General features: G+C 44.3%; 1 protein-coding gene across 7 annotated transcripts in view; it reads left to right on the top strand.

The window, feature by feature from the left end:
* MAML3 (mastermind like transcriptional coactivator 3) overlaps nucleotides 1-13471 on the top strand; it is a 518845-nt gene extending 505374 nt beyond the window's left edge. For 6 of the 7 annotated variants that reach the window (XM_003410443.4, XM_023548695.2, XM_023548700.2 and 3 more), the window contains 2 exons: nucleotides 2719-2803; nucleotides 10288-13471. In XM_003410443.4, coding sequence (XP_003410491.1) covers nucleotides 2719-2803; nucleotides 10288-11288 — 1086 coding nt within the window. In that variant the 3' untranslated portion in view covers nucleotides 11289-13471. The remainder of the gene's footprint in view (nucleotides 1-2718; nucleotides 2804-10287) is intronic. The other variant, XM_023548694.2, reaches the window with a different exon arrangement.
* Nucleotides 13472-19111: the final 5640 nt, after the last annotated feature.

Below are 19111 nucleotides of genomic sequence, written 5' to 3' on the forward strand. Positions count from 1 at the left end.
GAGGACCCTCAGAATCCAGTAAACAGGAAGATAGAGCACCGCATCCTTAGAAAAGATGAGGGAATGGGAAGGTATGACCTGAGTAGAATTCCTTAACGACTGGGTGCATCAGGAGATAATGAGGGGCTGAGGAAAGATGTGTGCGAAATTCTTTGGCAGCTATATTCCGCACGCAGATGTGTGTGGCGACCTGTCACAGGCCACTGGTGCCCAGGAATATGATGTAAGAGCTGTGGCCACATGTGCCAGCCATCAGAAGTGAAACAGATACTGCGTTTAAAAAGCTCTAGTCAGTGTATTACATGCATCTTCCCTGCATCTGGAGAGACAGTGCTCATGTATGCAGACTATCTGGGGGTCTGGAGTCCCTGGCTGTTACACATGGTTAATGCACTTGGCTACTGACCAAAAGGCTGGAGGTTTGAGTCCACCCAGCGACACCTCAGAAGAAAGACCTGCTGATCTAATTCTGAAAAATCAGCCAGTGAAAACCCTATGGAGCACAGTTCTACTCTGACACACGTGTCACCATGAGTCCGAATCGAGTCCACAGCAGCTAGTTATCCTAGGGGTCTACCCGTGGTAGGCTCTCAACTCTTTGCTTTGAGAATGAACGTTGCCACATCTATCCCAAGCTGATTTGTCTTGGTCTCTACAGGATTGAAAAGTGCCCTAATTAACGCATATTGGCAACAGTGGATTTAAACCCCTCAGGTTTCCCAAGGAAAAACAGGAGGATGGGGGATCCTGCATATCTTTGGGAACTTTAAAAGGATTCTCAATGGACTTGGAAATCAGAGCAGGGTAGGTTGAAAGTAGGACTGAATTAACATTTAATGCCTTGGTCTGTCAGAGTTCAGAATATGTCACCTCTCATCCATTCACAAAGGTTCGACAGAACTTAGAATTTTAGATCTGAAGGAACATTAGATATCATGAAGTCCCATCATGTCATATGTGAGGAAACTGAGGTCATATGTATGATTTATCCGGATCACAGAGCTAGAGAGGCAGGCCCGGGACTGGAATCCGGGTCTGCTGGCTCCTGGTTCAGGGCTGGCTGCACCGCAACCCACCACAGGCTACCTCAGGATTAGTCCTCACTGTAAGGGGGACAATTAATTTTCTTATTTAATATGGGAAGTTTGGCTGAGGAGAGGCTTTTAAATATTCAACTTACTCTCAGTAATGCCTTTATTGCTGCCTAAAAGATTAGCGTGGTTTGTCTACACTTTAATGTAATTAATTAATCAGTTTCAACAGTTTTGTGCCTTGTGGGGAGTGGGGAGGAAAGAAAGAAAATCACAGAGCTGCCTGGGAACAAAAACAAAAGGAAGAAATAGAAATAATCACATGCATTAAGAAGTGGTCAGTGTGTGTTATTTTTATAATGAACACTCTGAAGAGCAGCGACCTTGTTGTATGTTCTCTGTAGCCCCTGCAGATGAAAGGTGCTTAATGAATATTCACCAGCTGCAGGAAGGAGGTTAAATGACAGGCCAAAGGTCACGCTGCTACTTGATGGCAGACCTAGAACTGAAAGCCCCTTTCTCTGCTCTTTCCACCTCACTCCTGTTTTCTCTCCCTTTTCACAAGCAGCATGATAATGATCGTAATAGCTTCTCCAGTATACTGGTTACCACGATAGCAGTGCAGAATTTCCATGAGTGGGAGAAGACTGAAATGCATGGCCCCTGGCTCCTGGTATCTGGGGAGTCCCACACGTTTTCCCCCAGTTACCAAATGCTGTATGTCTTGCTTGTAGAAATATATTTTACAGGCAGTGTGGCCTCACAGGAGTAAGATCCTTTTTTACCGCCCCAGAAAATCCAGTCTTCCTCTGCCCGAAGCATCTACTTAGGTCATTAACAATTAGTTGCTTTTCCCTTTGAGTGAGGACCTCCCTCCGTCAGCATTCCTTATGATGCATCAGAGTGAGTATGTATGTTCACCAAAGGCATGTACAGGGAGGGTCAGAGCAGCTGTACTCATGACAGCCCCAAACCGGAAGCACCCTAAATGACCATCACCAGTGAAATGGCTAAATACGTTATGGTATATTCACGTGATGGAATATTATTCAACAGTGAGAATGAACAACACACATACTTAACACGGATGAATCTCACAAATACAGTGATGAATGCAAAAAGCCAGACACCAAAGATTTATTTCCATATAACTAACCTGTTATTGAAGTTAGATGCCAGTTGAGTCGATTTTCAACTCATAGAGACCCCATGTGACAAAGGAGAACTGCCCCATACGGTTTCCTAGGCTGTGGTCTTTATGGAAGCAGATCACCAGGTTTTCCTGCATGGAGCCACTGGGTGGGTTTGAACTGCCAGACTTTTGGTCAGCAGCCAAGCCCTTAACCATTTCATCACCAGGGCTCCTTATAACTAATCTGTGTTGTTAAAAGTTAGGATAGTGGTTTGCCCTGGGTCTGAGGGAGGGTACTGGCTAGAAATGGACATGAGGGGTTTCAGGCAATGTTCTTTTTCTCGATCTGGGTGCTGGGTGCTGGAGTGTGTTCATTTTGTGAAAATGGATCAAACTGTACATTTGGGATTTATGCACTAATCTGTATGCTTGACATTCTTCAATAAAATATTCTCTTTAAAAAAAAAAAAAGCAAAACCTGCCCACCTAGAACTGCCAGGCTATTTAACTGCATGCTCTTTCCCCATCTCACCCCCATTTCCTCTGTTGTTCCAGCAGCTGCAGCAGTCCCACTTGCCCCGGCAGCACCTCCAACAACAGCGGAACCCGTACCCAGTGCAGCAGGTCAATCAATTTCAAGGTGAGGCCAGAGCACACATCTTCCGTTTTATACCTTCCACTCGGAATGTGTAAGTCAATGTGTAGCCAGTGACACTGCCTTATAATGCCGTTTTTATGCCCAAGTAATAATCAAAGTATTTAACAACCAATGGGATGGATTCCTGAGGCCTCCACCTGTGCCAGGCGTTAAACTTTTGGTTTCTGGACCCTGGAGATGCCCTTGAGGGGCTCAGGGGAGGAGTCTGGGTGGCTGTGAGGAGGGGGACTCTCAGGGACTAGGGCATTGCTCTTTAACTGTACCAGAAAATCAAACCCATTGCCACCAAGTTGATTCTGACTCATAGCAACCCTACAGGACAGAGTAGAACTGCCCCATAGGGTTTCCAAGGAGCGCCTGGTAGATTGAAACTGCTGACCTTTTAGTTAGCAGCCATAGCTCTTAACCACTACACCACTAGGGCTTCCACACTTCATTTGTGGTACAGAAATATTTTGATAGTTTAGCAACCAATAAGGACATACTGGAGCCCTGGTGGTGCAGTGGTTAAGAGCTTGGTTGCCGACCAAAAGGTCAGCAGTTTGAATTCATGAGCCGCTCCTTGGAAACTCTCTGAGGCAATTTTACTCTGTCCTATAGGGTCACTATGAGTCAGAATTGACTTGATGGCAATTGATCTGGTCTGGTCTTAAGAACATACTCTTGGCCCAATATCAGCCTTGTTGATGGCTAGATCGTCATTTTAATGACTACAGGGGGGAAATCCTGTGTGGCTTCTCTCTTGCTAATCTCATCAGGTCAGCTGGCCAAAGCCCTCACTTCTAACAGCCCAAGTGGAAGAATCTGGCTTGCAGCAACCACTGATCTTCTTCTGAATATAGAAGACAAAGAGGGCCTTGAGGCCAATTGCCCTCTCTTGATCCTGTTGCCTTTTGGGGAATTCCTGACTCATGACCCTAGTAGCAGTGGGTGTGCTGTGGGCCCAGTGCTGTCCTTCCTTTGTAAATATAGAAGAGCCACTCAAATCTCAGACCCTCTCATCTGCAGTGGAAAGAGCCCTTGAGGGTGTTATATGACATGACCTGAGGACCCTTCCCAATCTCATCCACAGGAGTTTTCAGCCCTGGTGGTGCAGTGGTTAGGTGCTCTCCTGCTAACCAAAAGCTTGGTGGTTCAAACCCACCAGCCACTCCATGGGAGAAATGACGTGGTAATCTCCTCCCGTAAAGATTTATAAAAAACACCAAAGCCATTGGCATCAATTCCAACTCATAGCGACCCTACAGGACAGAGCAGAACTGCCCCATAGGATTTCCAAGGCTGTAAATCTTTACAGAAGAGACTGCCACATTTTTCTCCCACCTAGGAAACTCTATGGGGCAGTCCTACTCGGTCACATGAGGCCGCTCTCGGCTCAACAGCACACAACAACAGACAACAGAAATCCTAATTCCCATCCTCTACCTTTCTTGTTGGACCTAGAGCAATGTGTCCTAATTCCTTGAGTGTTACTGATGCCTTTAAGAATTTTCCAGAACAGCCTGATGGAGACTGGAGAAACCCTGAGAGTATCGCCCCCGGACACCCTTTCAGCTCAGTAATGAACTCACTCAGGAGGTTCACCCTTCAGCGAAAGATTGGACAGGCCCATAAAACAAAACAAGACTAAAGGGGCACACTAGCCCAGGGGCAAAGGCTAGAAGGCAGGAGGGAACAGGAAAGCTGGTAATAGGGAACCCAAGGTTGAAAAGGGGGAGTGTTGACATGTCGTGGGGTTGGCAACCAGTGTCATAAAATAGTATGTGTACTGTTTAATGAGAAGCTAGTTTGTTCTGAATACCTTCACCTAAAGTACAATAAAAATTAAAAAATCCACCAGAACACCTTGCTAACTCAGAACTGAATCCACTCCCGAAGTCCTCCTTTCAGCCAAAGATTAGACAGCCTTATAAAACAAAAAATAACACACGTGAGAAACATGCTTCTTAGTTCAGTCAAGTATACGAGACTAAGTGGTTGACACCTACCCAAAAGCGAAGGATGAGAAGGCAGGAAGGGACAGGAAACCTGGACAAATGGACACGGAACCCAGGGTGGAAAGGCAAAGGGGGAGAGTGGTGACACAATGTGGGGATTGCAACCAATGTCACAGAACAATTTGTGTATAAATTTTTGAATGAGAAACTAATTTGCGCCGTAAACTTTCACCTAAGGCACAATAAGATTTAAAAAAAAAAAAAACCACTGGCAGCAACAACAAAAATAAAAGAATCTACCAGAAGCTATGAAGCCCCTTCTGCAGAAATATGCATACATGTAAATATATACAAACTTTGTGTATCATATATACAAACTTTGTGTATCATATCACAAGGATGACAGACCTTCCTAGGCCTTATTAATAAACTGGGTAAAAACAGCGTCACTAGGAGGGTGCAGGGGGTGTGGACCACACCGGGTGACACTGTTAGAGGGGGTGACACCAAAATGACCATAAAATTTTTGTGCAGTGTTTCAGCAGAAATTTATAATTTTTATAAAACATCCCTGTAGTTAGTTTTAACAACAAAAACATTTTTGTAAGCCCCATCTCACATGTATCCATATACCTACAAGGCTAAAACTCTATGCTAATTTACTATTTGAACGTTTGGAGCCCTGGTGGCGAAGCGGTTAAGAGCTTAGCTGCTAACTAAAGGTCGGCAGTTTGAATCCACTAGCCGCTCTTTGGAAACCCCATGGAGCAGTTCTACTGTGTCCTATAGGGTTGCTATGAGTCGGAATCGACGTGGTGACAGCAGGTTTTAATGCCCTCTGATCAGAGCTGTCATTGTTACCCAATTACAAGGATGCTTTGAATGACAGTTGTATTTGTACGTGCTACAAGCACCCGCTGTTGTTTTCGTTGCTGCTGCTGTTTTTATAGTCACTGATTTTGTAAAAATTTTCTGGTGTTTTAGCTACAATATTGTGGTAATTAGTATCTGTGAACCTTTATCAATAACTTTTTTGAGAATGAAGTAGTAATTAAAGGAAAAGAAAGAGTGATATACAGGAATTATGATTTAGGTTACATCAGTACAAAAAGCATTACTAAGGATTCGGTATGGTCTGGTAACAGAGGAGGTCCGCGGGGCGGGGGGGTGACACCATCACCCCTAGTGACACCACTGGATAAAAAATTCCTGATATAGGGTAACCCAAAAGCTCATTGCCACTGCGTCGATTCTATAGTGACCCTGTAGGACAGAATAGAACTGTGCCATAGGGTTCCCAAGGAGCAGCTGGTAGATTTGAACTGCCCACCTTTGGGTTAGCAGCCAAGCTCTTAACCACAGCACCACCAGAGCTCCTCTGATACTAAAAAAAAAAAAAAAAAAAAATTTTTTTTTTTTTTTTTATATAGGGTAGCATTTATTCACCTTTGGTTTGCAACACATTAGTAGGTTGTAAAAACAATTTAATAGGTCACAATCAACATTTTTTTTTAATGAAACACAATAGAAAAGAAATTATCAAAGCATATCACAGTAAGGGAATCTTTTAATTCTGGTATAAACCTGGGTGCATATACTGGATTATAATGTAAAATATGTTTCATACTGTGGATTGTGGTTTAAAAAGTCTGAACACCACTGATGTCTACTGCTGGCTCTCACCAAACAGTGCTTGTGAGGCTCCTAGAGCTGAGCACTACCATTCCCTTCCACCCTGGGACTCTGTTCATTTTATATCACTCTAGATGTCTTCGGATTTGACATCGGAAGGACAAAAGGGATTGAACTATCCTCGGGTATTCTGTGCACTAAATCTGTGCCGGGATTCTTTGAAGAATTCTGTTCCTTATTTTGTCATGGTGGGGAAGAGAATGGAATAGCTGTTCTTACACATGCAGTTTCTGTTACAGATGCCCTCCCTGTACGCCTGTAGTTCTCTCACTTCCGCCTGTAGTTCCCTCACTTCCGCCTGTAGTTCTCTCACTTCGGCCTGCATCACAATCACCGCGGAGCTTCTTAACACACAGGCGGCTGGGCCCCACCCCAGGGGTTTTCTGATTGACTGGGTCTGCCAGGGGTCCTGAGAATTTGCTTCTCTAACAAGTTCCCAGGTGCTGCTGATGTTGCTGGTCAAGGGACAGTGCTTTAGAAACATAAAAATCTGATTAACCTGGCATAGCGTCCTTTCAGTTTTCTAGGTTCATAACTCATTTATTATTATTATTTTGAATAAAGGGATCAAACAAAATTTAATCATTCCTCTGCATTATGGAACATAGACATATTTTTGAATATGCTATTCTGAGTGCTTTGGGTCCAATTTCTTTTTTTTTTTTTTAATTGTACTTTAGACAAAGGTTTACAGAACAAACTAGTTTCTCATTAAACAGTACACATTGTGATATTGGTTAATAACCCCATGACATGTCAACACTCTCCCTTCTCAACCTTGGGTTCCCTATTACCAGCTTTCCTGTTCCCTCCTGCCTTCTAGTCCTTGCCCCTGGGCTGGTGTGCCCCTTTAGTCTCATTTTGTTTTATGGGCCTGGTTGGGTCCAATTTAAAAGCTTTATTTCTTGAACTTTTATAAAACCCCACATCACAGGTAATCAACGTAAAAAACCCAGCTGCACGTAAGTAAGCATTAGCCTATGACTAGTGACATTTAGGATCCCTCAGCTGATTGATTTGAAATATGATCATTTTTTTCTACCTTCAATATTCTTATATAGTTTACTGACACCCTCAATCTCATGGTGGTATACATCTGGGAAAACAGCAAATTGATAGATAAAAATATTGCCCTTGGAGAGCAGTACTGTCAGGAGTAACTTGCATGCCGCTCCTATACCATCCCCTCACCAGTATACATTTCAAAGTTCTTAGTATCTATCTCTCCTTGAGTTTTGTGCCTCTGGGCGATGTTACATGCCTGTGGGGAAATGCTTATTTTTCAAAAATATAAGCTTCTTGTGAGTGAAAATAGAACATAGGCCTTCTAGGACAAAAATTGCATATTATCATTTCATTTTGAAAATGGAAGATTTTCTTTGACATTGTGGTATTAACCAGCAGACAAGAAAATTAATCTGACTACAGTGTCTTACGAAAATATCTGTTATAGCCAGAAAAAAGGAAGAAGTAGTAATAGCCTGGTGTTTAACATATGTATAGTAACCAGATAAAGACTGAAGGCAGTTCTTGGGGTGCATTTGAGTTTTTTTCCTTTGTATATTTAAAATTACTGAAGACGTAAAAAGCTAGATTAATGAAAGGCTTTTGTTTCTCAAGTTTAAAATATAATTGCTGATTGCTGATTTTTTAAATGGCTTTTTTAAATAAAATTACATCTAGATAGTACAGTCATTTACACTGAGTGAAAATGAAGGTTGGCTTGGATTAATGTTGCAATACCTGTTAGAGGGCATTGCAGCATCTCTGTCCTCTGAAAAAAGATCCCTATCTCTCATTCGCAAAATTAGTCCAGACGATATCCGGTCCCTCTGCTTCAATATGTCCATTATAAACACGCAACAAAAGTGTACAAATTATGAAAGTTCTATCGTCTATTTCCAGCAGCCCAGTAGTCTGTTTATATAATTTGGATCCATCCCATCAATCTCTGAGTCAGCAATATTTTTCCCCTAGCCTTTTTTTATAAACAACTCAATAACCCATTTCACCACAGTTGATCAGATTGGCCACGCGGTCAATACAGATTTAGTCACTAAGGTCTCAAAACCTTATAACAAGATTGCAAGTGGCAGTATAAACTACCATCTGTTGTTTACCAGGGACTTTTGCGTTTTTGTTTTTGTTTTTGTTTTTTTTTTTGTTTTTAACTCATTTAGGCATAATTAAGCTTAAAACAAACCATTGAAACATTTCTAAGGACACTCTTCCCCACACCTTTCTGGTTTTCCCGCAGTAACCATTTCATTTTCCAAAGCAGCATGATATTGATCTCAAGCTACAAAAACTTAACTCATAATCAAAATTCCTGTAATTTTCTTTCTTAAAGAAAGAAAGAAAATATGGAGACATATTTGCTGCTCAGAAATCAATAACCCCATCAGGAAGACAAAAACACGCTTCAGTTATCTGCCATGGTGCCAGGTTTAACAAGGTTAGACTCTTCTCATCTGGTTTCTCATCACAGGTCCAAGGTGGGATAGAATTTGCTTATAGTATCGATTGGCTCTGATACATCTTCTCTAAATGTCCAGGAAAAACTATTTTTCTTTTTCTCACAGACTTAATCATTAGCAGGGACACAGAAAAATCCATTCGTGTGCACCTCCCAGGCCGTTACAACATCGACTAGTCTTCTAAAGGTGACATTTCCAGTCTCCTGGTCAGTTTGGAAATTTCCCAAAAACATGTGAAGAGGGACTCACTCAAATGCCTAATTAGGGTCAAGTGACTTGGCATTGATACTGTGGCCACCTCTTCAACAGCATTGTTAAAATCGCGTTAGCAATCTGTCCAGAGAAGTCATCGTTGCCGATTTAGTTGTGGACTTTGCTGGAGAGATGCATGAAGTTCATTGCCAAGCAGCAAATAGCGGGAGGATTTCTTTTTCTCACTCCAGAAGGTGGCCGGTTGGCACTGACATGTTAAGAAGCCGAGAACCTGGAGCATGTGGGAGTCAACAGAGTGGATCCAAAAAATTTCCCGTCTGTCGAAATAGCTTCTTAGCAGAAGCAATGGCCTTTAACCTCTCAAGTCCTACTCAGCTCTTAAGGGAAATTAATCTAATGGCTTTTATTGGTAGTATTCTCTACTGAACCATGTTCCATTTCACAAATAGAATATGCAAAGTGATCAGCCGTTTCTTCCTAAATTAGCCCAGGAGGTGAATTACCTCTCACCTCTGAGGAAAATGGTATTGGTCGAGGATGGCTTCCTATCCAGAAGAGTAAGAGAGAAATTGCTTTTGAAATCGTAACTAACTAAAATATTGTTAGAGTATATTAAGCGGAAAAATAAACTACAAAAATGTGTACAGTATGATCCCAATTTTTGTGTGTATTTATTTATATATAAATAAAAGGTTAGCAATGATCACCTCTGGATGATAGGAACTCAGGTGATTTTAATTTTCATCTTTGAGCTTGTCAATATTTTCCAATTTTTTCCACAGTCAGCATATATTATAATCTTTTAAAAAAAAAAAAAAACCCACTGCCATGAGTCAATTTTGACTCATAGTGGCCCCATGGGACAGAGTAGAACGGCCCCATAGGGTTTCCAATGCTGTAAATCTTTACGGAAGCAGGCTGCCACATCTTTCTCCCTCAGAGCAGCTGGTGGATTCAAAATGCTGACCCTGTGGTTAGCACCCGAGCATTTAAACACTGCATCACCAGCGCTCCTTTTAATACTAGTTTTTATTAAAGATTTATTATTAGAGGAGATCTTTTCTTATAAAGGAATTTTGTCATTAATGACTTGTTACACTGTTACTTATCGAGTAGACTGAGTGGTGTGTGTCCTTTCTCGCTGCAGGTTCTCCCCAGGACATAGCAGCCGTGAGAAGCCAGGCAGCCCTCCAGAGCATGCGAACATCACGGTTGATGGCACAGAATGCAGGCATGATGGGAATGGGACCCTCCCAGAACCCAGGAACGATGGCCACAGCGGCAGCCCAGTCAGAGATGGGGCTGGCCCCTTACAGCAGCACGCCTACCAGCCAACCAGGCATGTACCCTATGAGCACAGGAATGACCCAAATGTTGCAGCACCCAAACCAAAGTGGCATGGGCATCGCACATAGCCAAGCCCAGGGGCCGAGGCAGCCTGCCTCTGGGCAAGGGGTCGGAGTGGTGAGTGGTTTTAGTCAGAGCATGCTGGTGAACTCGAGCATTACCCAGCAGCACCAGCAGATGAAAGGGCCTGTGGGCCAGGCCTTGACAAGGCCCCAAGCCCCTCCAAGGCTTCAGAGCATTATGGGAACGGTCCAGCAAGGAGCACAAACCTGGCAGCAGAGGAGCTTACAGACGATGCCCGGGAGGACTAGTGGAGAATTGGGACCATTCAACAATGGCGCCAGCTACCCACTACAAGCTGGGCAGCCAAGACTGACCAAGCAACACTTCCCACAAGGACTGAGCCAGTCGGTTGTGGACACCAACAGCAGCACAGTGAGAACTCTCAACCCAGCTGCCATGGGTCGGCAGATGATGCCGTCACTCCCAGGGCAGCAAGGCAACGGCCAGGCCAGGCCAATGGTCATGTCTGGCCTAAGCCAGGGCGTCCCTGGCATGCCAGGGTTCAGCCAGCCCCCAGCCCAGCAGCAGATGCCCGGTGGCAGCTTTGCTCCAAGCAGCCAGAGCCAAGCCTATGACCGGAACCCCCCTCAGGACATGTCATACGGTTACAGTGGTGAAGGAGCAGGGGCCTCCTTCCCTGGCCTACCGGACAGTGCAGACCTTGTGGACGCCATCATCAAGGGTGGGCCAGGGGATGAGTGGATGCAGGAGCTTGATGAATTGTTTGGAAACCCCTAGTCAGGGGGGAGGCGGAGTCATGAGCCACGACTCCAGTGGTTATAAAGTTTTGAAAAGTGAAAAAGAAACAGGATGTTGACCCATCCTTGTTTTTTGTTTTTTTAACCCACGTAAACTGAGCAAAACTGCAAGTGGCTGATGGGAAGATCCAGGTGGCAATTTACAGCCCCAGTGGGCTGGATTTTCACACCGCAGTCAAGACATCGTGCAGATTTCTGCTGTGAGACGGGGAGGCACACTGAGGGGCAGGTGGGGAGACTGAGGCTTGGCCCTCCCTGGGATCACCTGGCCTCGCAAAAGCTGCTCAAGCCAAGAAGGTCTGTTGCCCAAGATGAGGCATCCATCAGCCCCTCCTGCACCAGGTCCAGAGGCTGCAGCTTTGGAGACACAAAAAAGACAGAGCCTCGCCCCAGGGAGATACCCACAAAAGCTGCTCGGTGATTGCACAGGCCAAGTGCACAGATCAGAAAAACGCTGGACTTGGTGAAAAGAGAGGCTTCAAGACAGGCTACTGTATCTGGAGAGGAGGCAAGAACAGTTCTATCGTCACAGGGAGATGACAGCGGATTCTGTCCGCCTCTGGCTTCTGCCCCAGGATGACCCTCAGGAATGTTAGAGGCATCTCTGCCAGCTGCCTCATGAGGATAGCCGACCGAGCTTGGGGGAGTGTCTGTCCACAGTCCTGATGAGGGAGCCCTCTGATGGTAACAAGTTGTGGCTGTCACTCCGGGTAGATGGGCGGGAGCCTCCTGCGTCTGGTACAATAACACGCACACATCTAGGCTGTTTGCACCTTCTAGCAGCCGCAGGGTGGAGAGAGCACTGTAGGACTCCGTGTCTGGGCCACCCAGCACTGCTCACCCCAGCCCTACCCTTGCTCCTCCTTACAGACTATCCAAGAAGAAATGGAGTTTTTTGTCTTTAGGGAGCCTGGACTGAGTCCAAATAAATGAAAGAAGAACTTAGACAATACCTGAACCGCAAAGGAGACACTGGAGTTTTCTTTCTCTAAAACATGTAGACTTGAATGAATATCCTCTGCCTGAAACTTAGAGGGCTGCTCAGAGGTCTGGGGGTAGATTTAGGTGAGCCACACCTAATACTTCACACACACCTAGAGAGGAATGGCCGGTCTGACTCCCTTTGGGAAAATCCCAGGGTGAGCCTCTGAAATCGGCCTTTTGCTTACCATAATCTCTACTCACCAAAAAGACACATACAGAACCCTGAGAGATTGAGTGAAAAAAAAAAAATCCATTGCTACACTTTACAGATTTGGATTATAAAAGGGAAGGATACTGTTCCTGTCACTTGGGCAAAGTAAGCCACTTCAAAGTTCTGTACAGCTGTTCTCTGTAATTCATTCAGATCGGCCCTAGGTGAAATCTGTCAGGAGGAATCCACAATGCCCCCCACCCTAGGCTTGTTTCTTCAGTTCTTGCCCTGCCCGCTGCCCCATTTTGGAGGCCATGTGGCGTAATTATTTTCGCAAGCAAGAGTGGCATGTACTTGACCCTGTCACCCTCCCTCAATGTCCCAAATGCTGGTTCCCTTCTGTACACTTCCATTCCACCCACCATACCACAGTCAGAGCCTCTGGCCTGGATTGGCTTGTCCTGGGGGAAACTGCAAAGAAGTCAAGGCTAAAGGCTGGGGCAGAGGGGATGCAGAGAGGAGGCAGGCAGGCCGACCTTGCCCTTGACTTGCTGTCCGTATACCAGGGTTCATACATGTGCTCAGCAAGGGGCAGGATGTGAGGCCAGAGGTGGCCGGGCTGGCGAGAGCCCGAGCAGGATGACCGTGAACTCCCTGAGTGATGAGGAACACCACCAGGGAAACTGAGTGGAAACAGATGAAAACCAAAAATAAATAAATAAATGAAAAATTTAAACATATATAAATGAGAGGACCCAGAATACATAATTACCTTTTTCTGAAAGGTATGGGAAATAAATATATAAGCAATGATGAGACGCTGGAGGGGGCTGAAGCAGAAACGGAGGCTCCCGTGACCTTTGAAAAGCTTCCTCCAAAAGCTCAGGCCTGGGACCAACAAATAGAGAGGTCAATTTTCATAAGGTCGTTTTGTTTTTTGTTTTTACTACGGTGCTGATGTATATGTAATGTCTTAAAAAAAAAAAAAAAAGGTTATTTGTAAATAAGTTTTTACAATACTGCAGATATCGCTGGGTCTACTATCTGTAAAATATATATATATATACATATAAATATATATATACTGTTTGTTTAAAATAGAGTATTTTTATTTCACTCCTTAACTCATCATCACAGCAGTGGTATGGCACTTCAGATGACATCCTATTACTAATTTGTACTGTATGACCTGATGCCAGCTTGCTCCATTTTATTCAGATTTTTCTAGTTTTCTGTTTTTACTTTGTACATTGAGCATTGCTTATTTCCTTTTAAGAAATGTACAGAGCTCTGAAATGTAGAAATGAAGTGATGTTGAAATACCACTTTTAAAGGAAAAAAAAAAGCAAATAAAAGGTGATTATTGGAATCAGTCCAAAGTATAGGGTCGTCCCTGGATCTACCTACCACCTGTAATTAAGCAGATACGTTACTCCTGGGTTTTAGCCGAGGAACTCCGGTTCTTTTCTCGAGGTTTTGATATCCTTTTTAAAACATTTATTTAACAGTAGGCATCAATCATCCCCAGCCTTTTTAATTCAGCCACACAACTAAAACTCTCTAAATTGGCCACAGCACTCCAAGGGCTGTGGCAAAGGGAAGGGAGGAAAATCAAGTTTGAAAAACCAAAAAACCAAACCCATTGCCTTCAAGCTGACTGCAACTCATGACGACCCACGTGCTACAGATTAGAGCTGAGTGCCATAGGGTTTTCTGGGCTGTGATCTTTATGGAAGCAGATCACCAGGCCTTTCTTCCTCGGCCCCACTGGGTGGGTACAAACCGCCAACTTTTTTATTAGTAGCCTAGCACAAAGCATCTGCGCCATCGGGGGTCTTTTGGCTTTGAAAGGAACATCCTTAAGTGCATTTGCAGATTCAGTACAATGACATTTTAATTTCTAACTGGTTCATTCACCAACCAACCAAAAACCCATTGCTGTTGAGTCAATTTTGACTCATAGTGACCTTAGAGAACAGAGTAGAACTGCCCCATAGGGTTTCCTAGGAATGCCTGGTGGATTCCAACTGCCGACCTTTTGGTGGGTAGCCGTAGCGCTTAACCACTGCTCCACCAGGGTTTCCAGTTCATTCACAGGACTTGGAAATTTGACAGTAGAGTTTTTATGTAAAAATGGGGGTGGAGGGAGGGAAATCAAGCAATATACTGGGGAAAGTCATAAAAGGGCCTGGCCCCACTGTAGTGGACACTGTCAGTAAACCCATCGCCCCTTCGTGGGCACTTTACTTCGGCAGCCCACCCTGCAGCTCTCTTTGGAGGGCTGCCCTGGGCCACTGGCCACTTTTGTCTGCACCACCCACAGAGAGTTGAAAGAACTTAGAAGTTTACATCCCTCCAGACTGATCTTCAGCCAGTGACTCACGGGTGACGACTGCGGAAGCTCGGGTAACTTGCCTGGACAAACTCAGAGCTCCACTGCAGGATCAGGCAGAGGCTGGGGCTCTGCCCGAAGTTGCCCCCTTGCTTTTGGCTGCTTACCTTTCTCTGTCCTGTTCCCCCTTCTGCCTTTCCATTTTCTCCTCTTAGGGCTCCTCCTTTGATAACTTGCATACATATGAATCTACCTTTCAAGGTCTACATCTACGAGATGCATCCTAAGATTCTGCACCAAACTTTAAAAAGTATAGTAAATAATTAGATAGTAGATAAGAACTACTTTAGGTGAAGGGAAAGACAGCACACAATATAGGGGAGGACAGCACAATTGGACTAAACCAAAAGCAAAGAAGTTTCCTGAATAAACTGAATGCTTCGAAGGCTGGCGTAGCAGGGGCAGGGGTTTGGAGACCATGATTTCAGGGGACATCTAAGTCAATTGGCAGAATAAAATCTATTAAGAAAACATTCTGCATCCCACTTTGAAGAGTGGCGTCTGGAGTCTTAAACACTAGCAAGCAGCCATCTAAGATGCATCAATTGGTCTCAACCCACCTGGATCAAAGGAGAATGAAGAACACCAAGGAAACAAAGTGATTACGAGCCCAAGAGACAGAAAGGGGCACATAAACCAGAGACTACATCATCCTGAGACCAGAAGAACTAGATGGTGCCTGGCTACAACCGATGACCGCCCTGACAGGGAACACAACAGAGAATCCCTGAGGGAGCAGGAGAGCAGTGGGATGCAGACCCCAAATTCTCATAAGACCAGACTTAATGGTCTGACTGAGACTGGAGGGGCCCCGGTGGTCATGGCCCCCAGACCTTCTGTTGGCCCAGGACAGGAACCATTCCCAAAGCCAACTCTTCAGACTTGGATTGGACTGGACGATGGGTTGGAGAGGGATGCTGGTGAGGAGTGAGCTGCTTGGATCAGGTGGACACTTGAGACTATGTTGGCATCTCCTGCCTGGAGAGGAGATGAGAGGTTAGAGGGAGTTAGAAGCTGGCGAAAAGAACACGAAAAGAGAGAGTGGAGGGAGAGAGTGGGCTGTCTCATTAGGGGGAGAGTAATTGGGAGTGTGTAGCAAGGTGTACATATAGGGTTTTTATGTGAGCGACTGACTTGATCTGTAAACTTTCACTTAAAGCACAATAAAAATTATTTTTTAAAAAAAGTATAGTAAAACAGTAAGTTTTAAAATGTCTGGGTTTAGCAGAAACATAGGCCACAAGAACAGAACAGAATCATCAGCAAAAATAGAACCAAAACAAAGGTGAGTTTTAAGAAATGCAAACCAAGGAGAGAGAATGAATTTGACTGTGGAAGAAGAGGTCAGCCCTACCCGTGGACTGTGGTTCCAGACTGCTGGCAGATACCATGGAGAAAACAAGGTTACACCAGACTTTGGCCCCTATGTGGGCTTAATAGTCTCTAGCAGATAAGGCGGGGTAGAAGAATGAACTGGTTCAGAGGGAGGAAAAAAGGCTGACAATACAAGTAAAAACATGGAACTCTGAGAAGTATTGGATACTCCTAGTTCCAATTAATTAAAATCACAGATTTTTTTAAATTTATACTAAAATCTGTCCACTGGATGAATGGAACACCTTTCTCATTTAAAACCACTTATTACGTGTTTCTGGGTCTTACATGTAATCTTATTGATCTCATAAAATCTATGTGATTAGTGTGTGGAGGTCAAGAGGGAGGGAGAGGATAAACATCTGTGTGGGAACTCACTATTGGAGTTTCCACAGGGCATCTGCCCCAGTGCAAACGAAGCATTTTATTATTGCTAGATTGAAGAAAACAGTTGCCATTGAGTTGATTCAGACTCATGGCGACCCCACATATGTCAGATAGCACTGTGCTCCATGTGGTTTTCAATAGCTGATATTTCGGACGTCGATTGCCAGGCCTTTCTTCTGCGGCACCTGTGGGTGGACTCAAACCTCTGACCTGTGGTTAGCAGCTGAGCACATTAACCATCTGCACCACCCAGGGACTCCTGCTGATAGATTAATGAACATTCAAAAGCATTTGATGACCTGTTTCTGCCTTTGACTGCTCTTCAAGGAAGAGGAAGACTGGAGAAAAAGGATATAAAACAAGTTACCTGATTTCTTCCTTATTAATGACTTAACTTTAACTCCCAACTCCCCTACAAAAAGGAAAACGGGCGAGGAAAATTATCTGTGGTGGGAACGGGCCCTGCTTAACTACCTATTTACATGTTGCTGTTGGAGCCCTGGTGGCGCAGTGGCTAAAGCATTTGGCCACTAACCGAAAGGTCAGCAGTTCAAACCCAACAGTTGCCCAGCAGGAGAAGGATGTGGCAGTCTGCTTAAGTAAAGATGACAGCCTTGGAAACCCTACGGGGCAGTTCTGCTCTGTCCTATAGGGTTGCCATCGAGTCAGCTTCGAATTACCGCGACCCCCTTGGCAGAGCAGAACTGCGCCCGCAGGGTTTTCTAGGCCTTAACCTTTACTGGGGCAGACTGCCAAGTCTTTCTTCCGAGGAGCCACTGGGTGGTTCATCATCATGCCAACAAGGCTTCTCTTATTTTTATAACCAGTCCTTACCTTTTGGATTTTTTTTTTTTTTTTTGTCCCCTCCTCTTTACTCTTCAGTTTTCTATTCTCTTCTTTCTTTTTTGTTAAGTTCTAAGAGTGTTAGGTTCCCATGCTCAAGTCCCCTGGATGAATTGCCTCAAATACCTGTCTCATTTTCACCAGGCGCTCCTTGGAAACCCTATGGGGTAGCTCTACTCTGTCCTAGAAGGCTGCTATAAGTCAGGTTTGATTTTTTTAATTTTGGCGCCAGCTGGTTGGTATGTTTGAGTCCATTGTCGTGGCTGTTGTGTAGTGCTTTCCAACCTAGGGTGCTGATCTTCCAACACCATATTGGATGACATTCTATTGTGATCGATAGGGTTTTCATTGGCTGCTATGTGGAAGTAGACTCCCAGGCGAACTGCTCCACAGGGTTTTCAGAAGCAGATCACCAAGCCTGTTTTACAAGGAGCCTCTGGGTGGGTTTGAACTGCCAGCCTTCCAGCTAGTAGTCAAGGGCTTAAAGATTTTCACCACCCAGGGATTCCTTTTCGTGCAGTAGGTGAAGGTAAGTACTTGCAGCTTCCGCACACTTGGGCTCAAGTGTCGCTGCCCACATTCAGGACAGCTGCCAGACCAGCACAAATGCTGTGGCTCTATCAATATCACTGGATCGCAAATCGAGCATACAAAGCAAAACTTAAAAAAATACTACCAAGAGCGTGACTTAAGATTTAGCTTCCCTTTGGTTTTTTAAACGTTTTATTATGAACATTTTCAAATGATCAGAAGAGGAAAAAGGATAGTACAATGAATACATAAACTACCAACTAGATTTAACAATGAACATTTGCCATCTGTACTTCATATATGTATTTTGAAGAACCATATATACGTAAGTAATACACGTCCTGCCACTTCACCCCTGAATGCCTCAGTGCACAGCTCCAAAGTATTAAGGGCATTCCCTTACCTTGCCACCATATCATTATCGCACCTGACATAATTAAAATGAATTCCCTAAAATCACCTAGTTCTCATTTCATATGCAGATTGTCCCAGTTATCTTCTAAATGTCTTTCATAGCTTTTTTTCCCCCCCGAACCAGGATTTGATCAAAGACCCATGTTATGGATTGAATTGTGTCTCCCCCAAATATGTGTTGTAGTAAATTCTAGCCTCTCTGCCTGTGGTTATAATCCCATTTGGGAATGGGTTGTCTTTGTTATGCTAATGAAACAGGCTTAGTGTAGGGTGTATCTGGAGTCAATCTCTTTTGAGATAGAAAACAGATTAAACAAGCAAGCTAGCAAGCAGACATGGGGGAAGATTGATGCCAAGCCACATGGAGATCTCCAAGGAACCAGAAAAGAGAAGCTGAAGAGACTAGGACCTTCCCCCAGAGCTGACAGAGAGAGAAAGCCTTCCCCTAGAGCCAGTGCCCTGAATTCAGACTTCTAGCCTCCAAAATCATGAGAAAATAAATTTGTTTGTTAAAACCACCCACTTGTGGTATTTCTGTTACAGCAGCACTAGATAACTAAGACAATCCCATATAGCCATTTGGCTTCTAGGAGTCCCTGGTTTTTTGGGTGGTATGAATGGTTAAGCACTCAACTACTACCTGGGAGGTTGGTGGTTCAAACTCACCCAGAGGCTCCTTGTAAAAGAAGCCTGGCGATCTGTTTCTGAAAGGTCACAGCCTTGAAAA

Source organism: Loxodonta africana, chromosome 5, assembly GCF_030014295.1.
Source record: "Loxodonta africana isolate mLoxAfr1 chromosome 5, mLoxAfr1.hap2, whole genome shotgun sequence".
Taxonomy (NCBI): domain Eukaryota; kingdom Metazoa; phylum Chordata; class Mammalia; order Proboscidea; family Elephantidae; genus Loxodonta; species Loxodonta africana.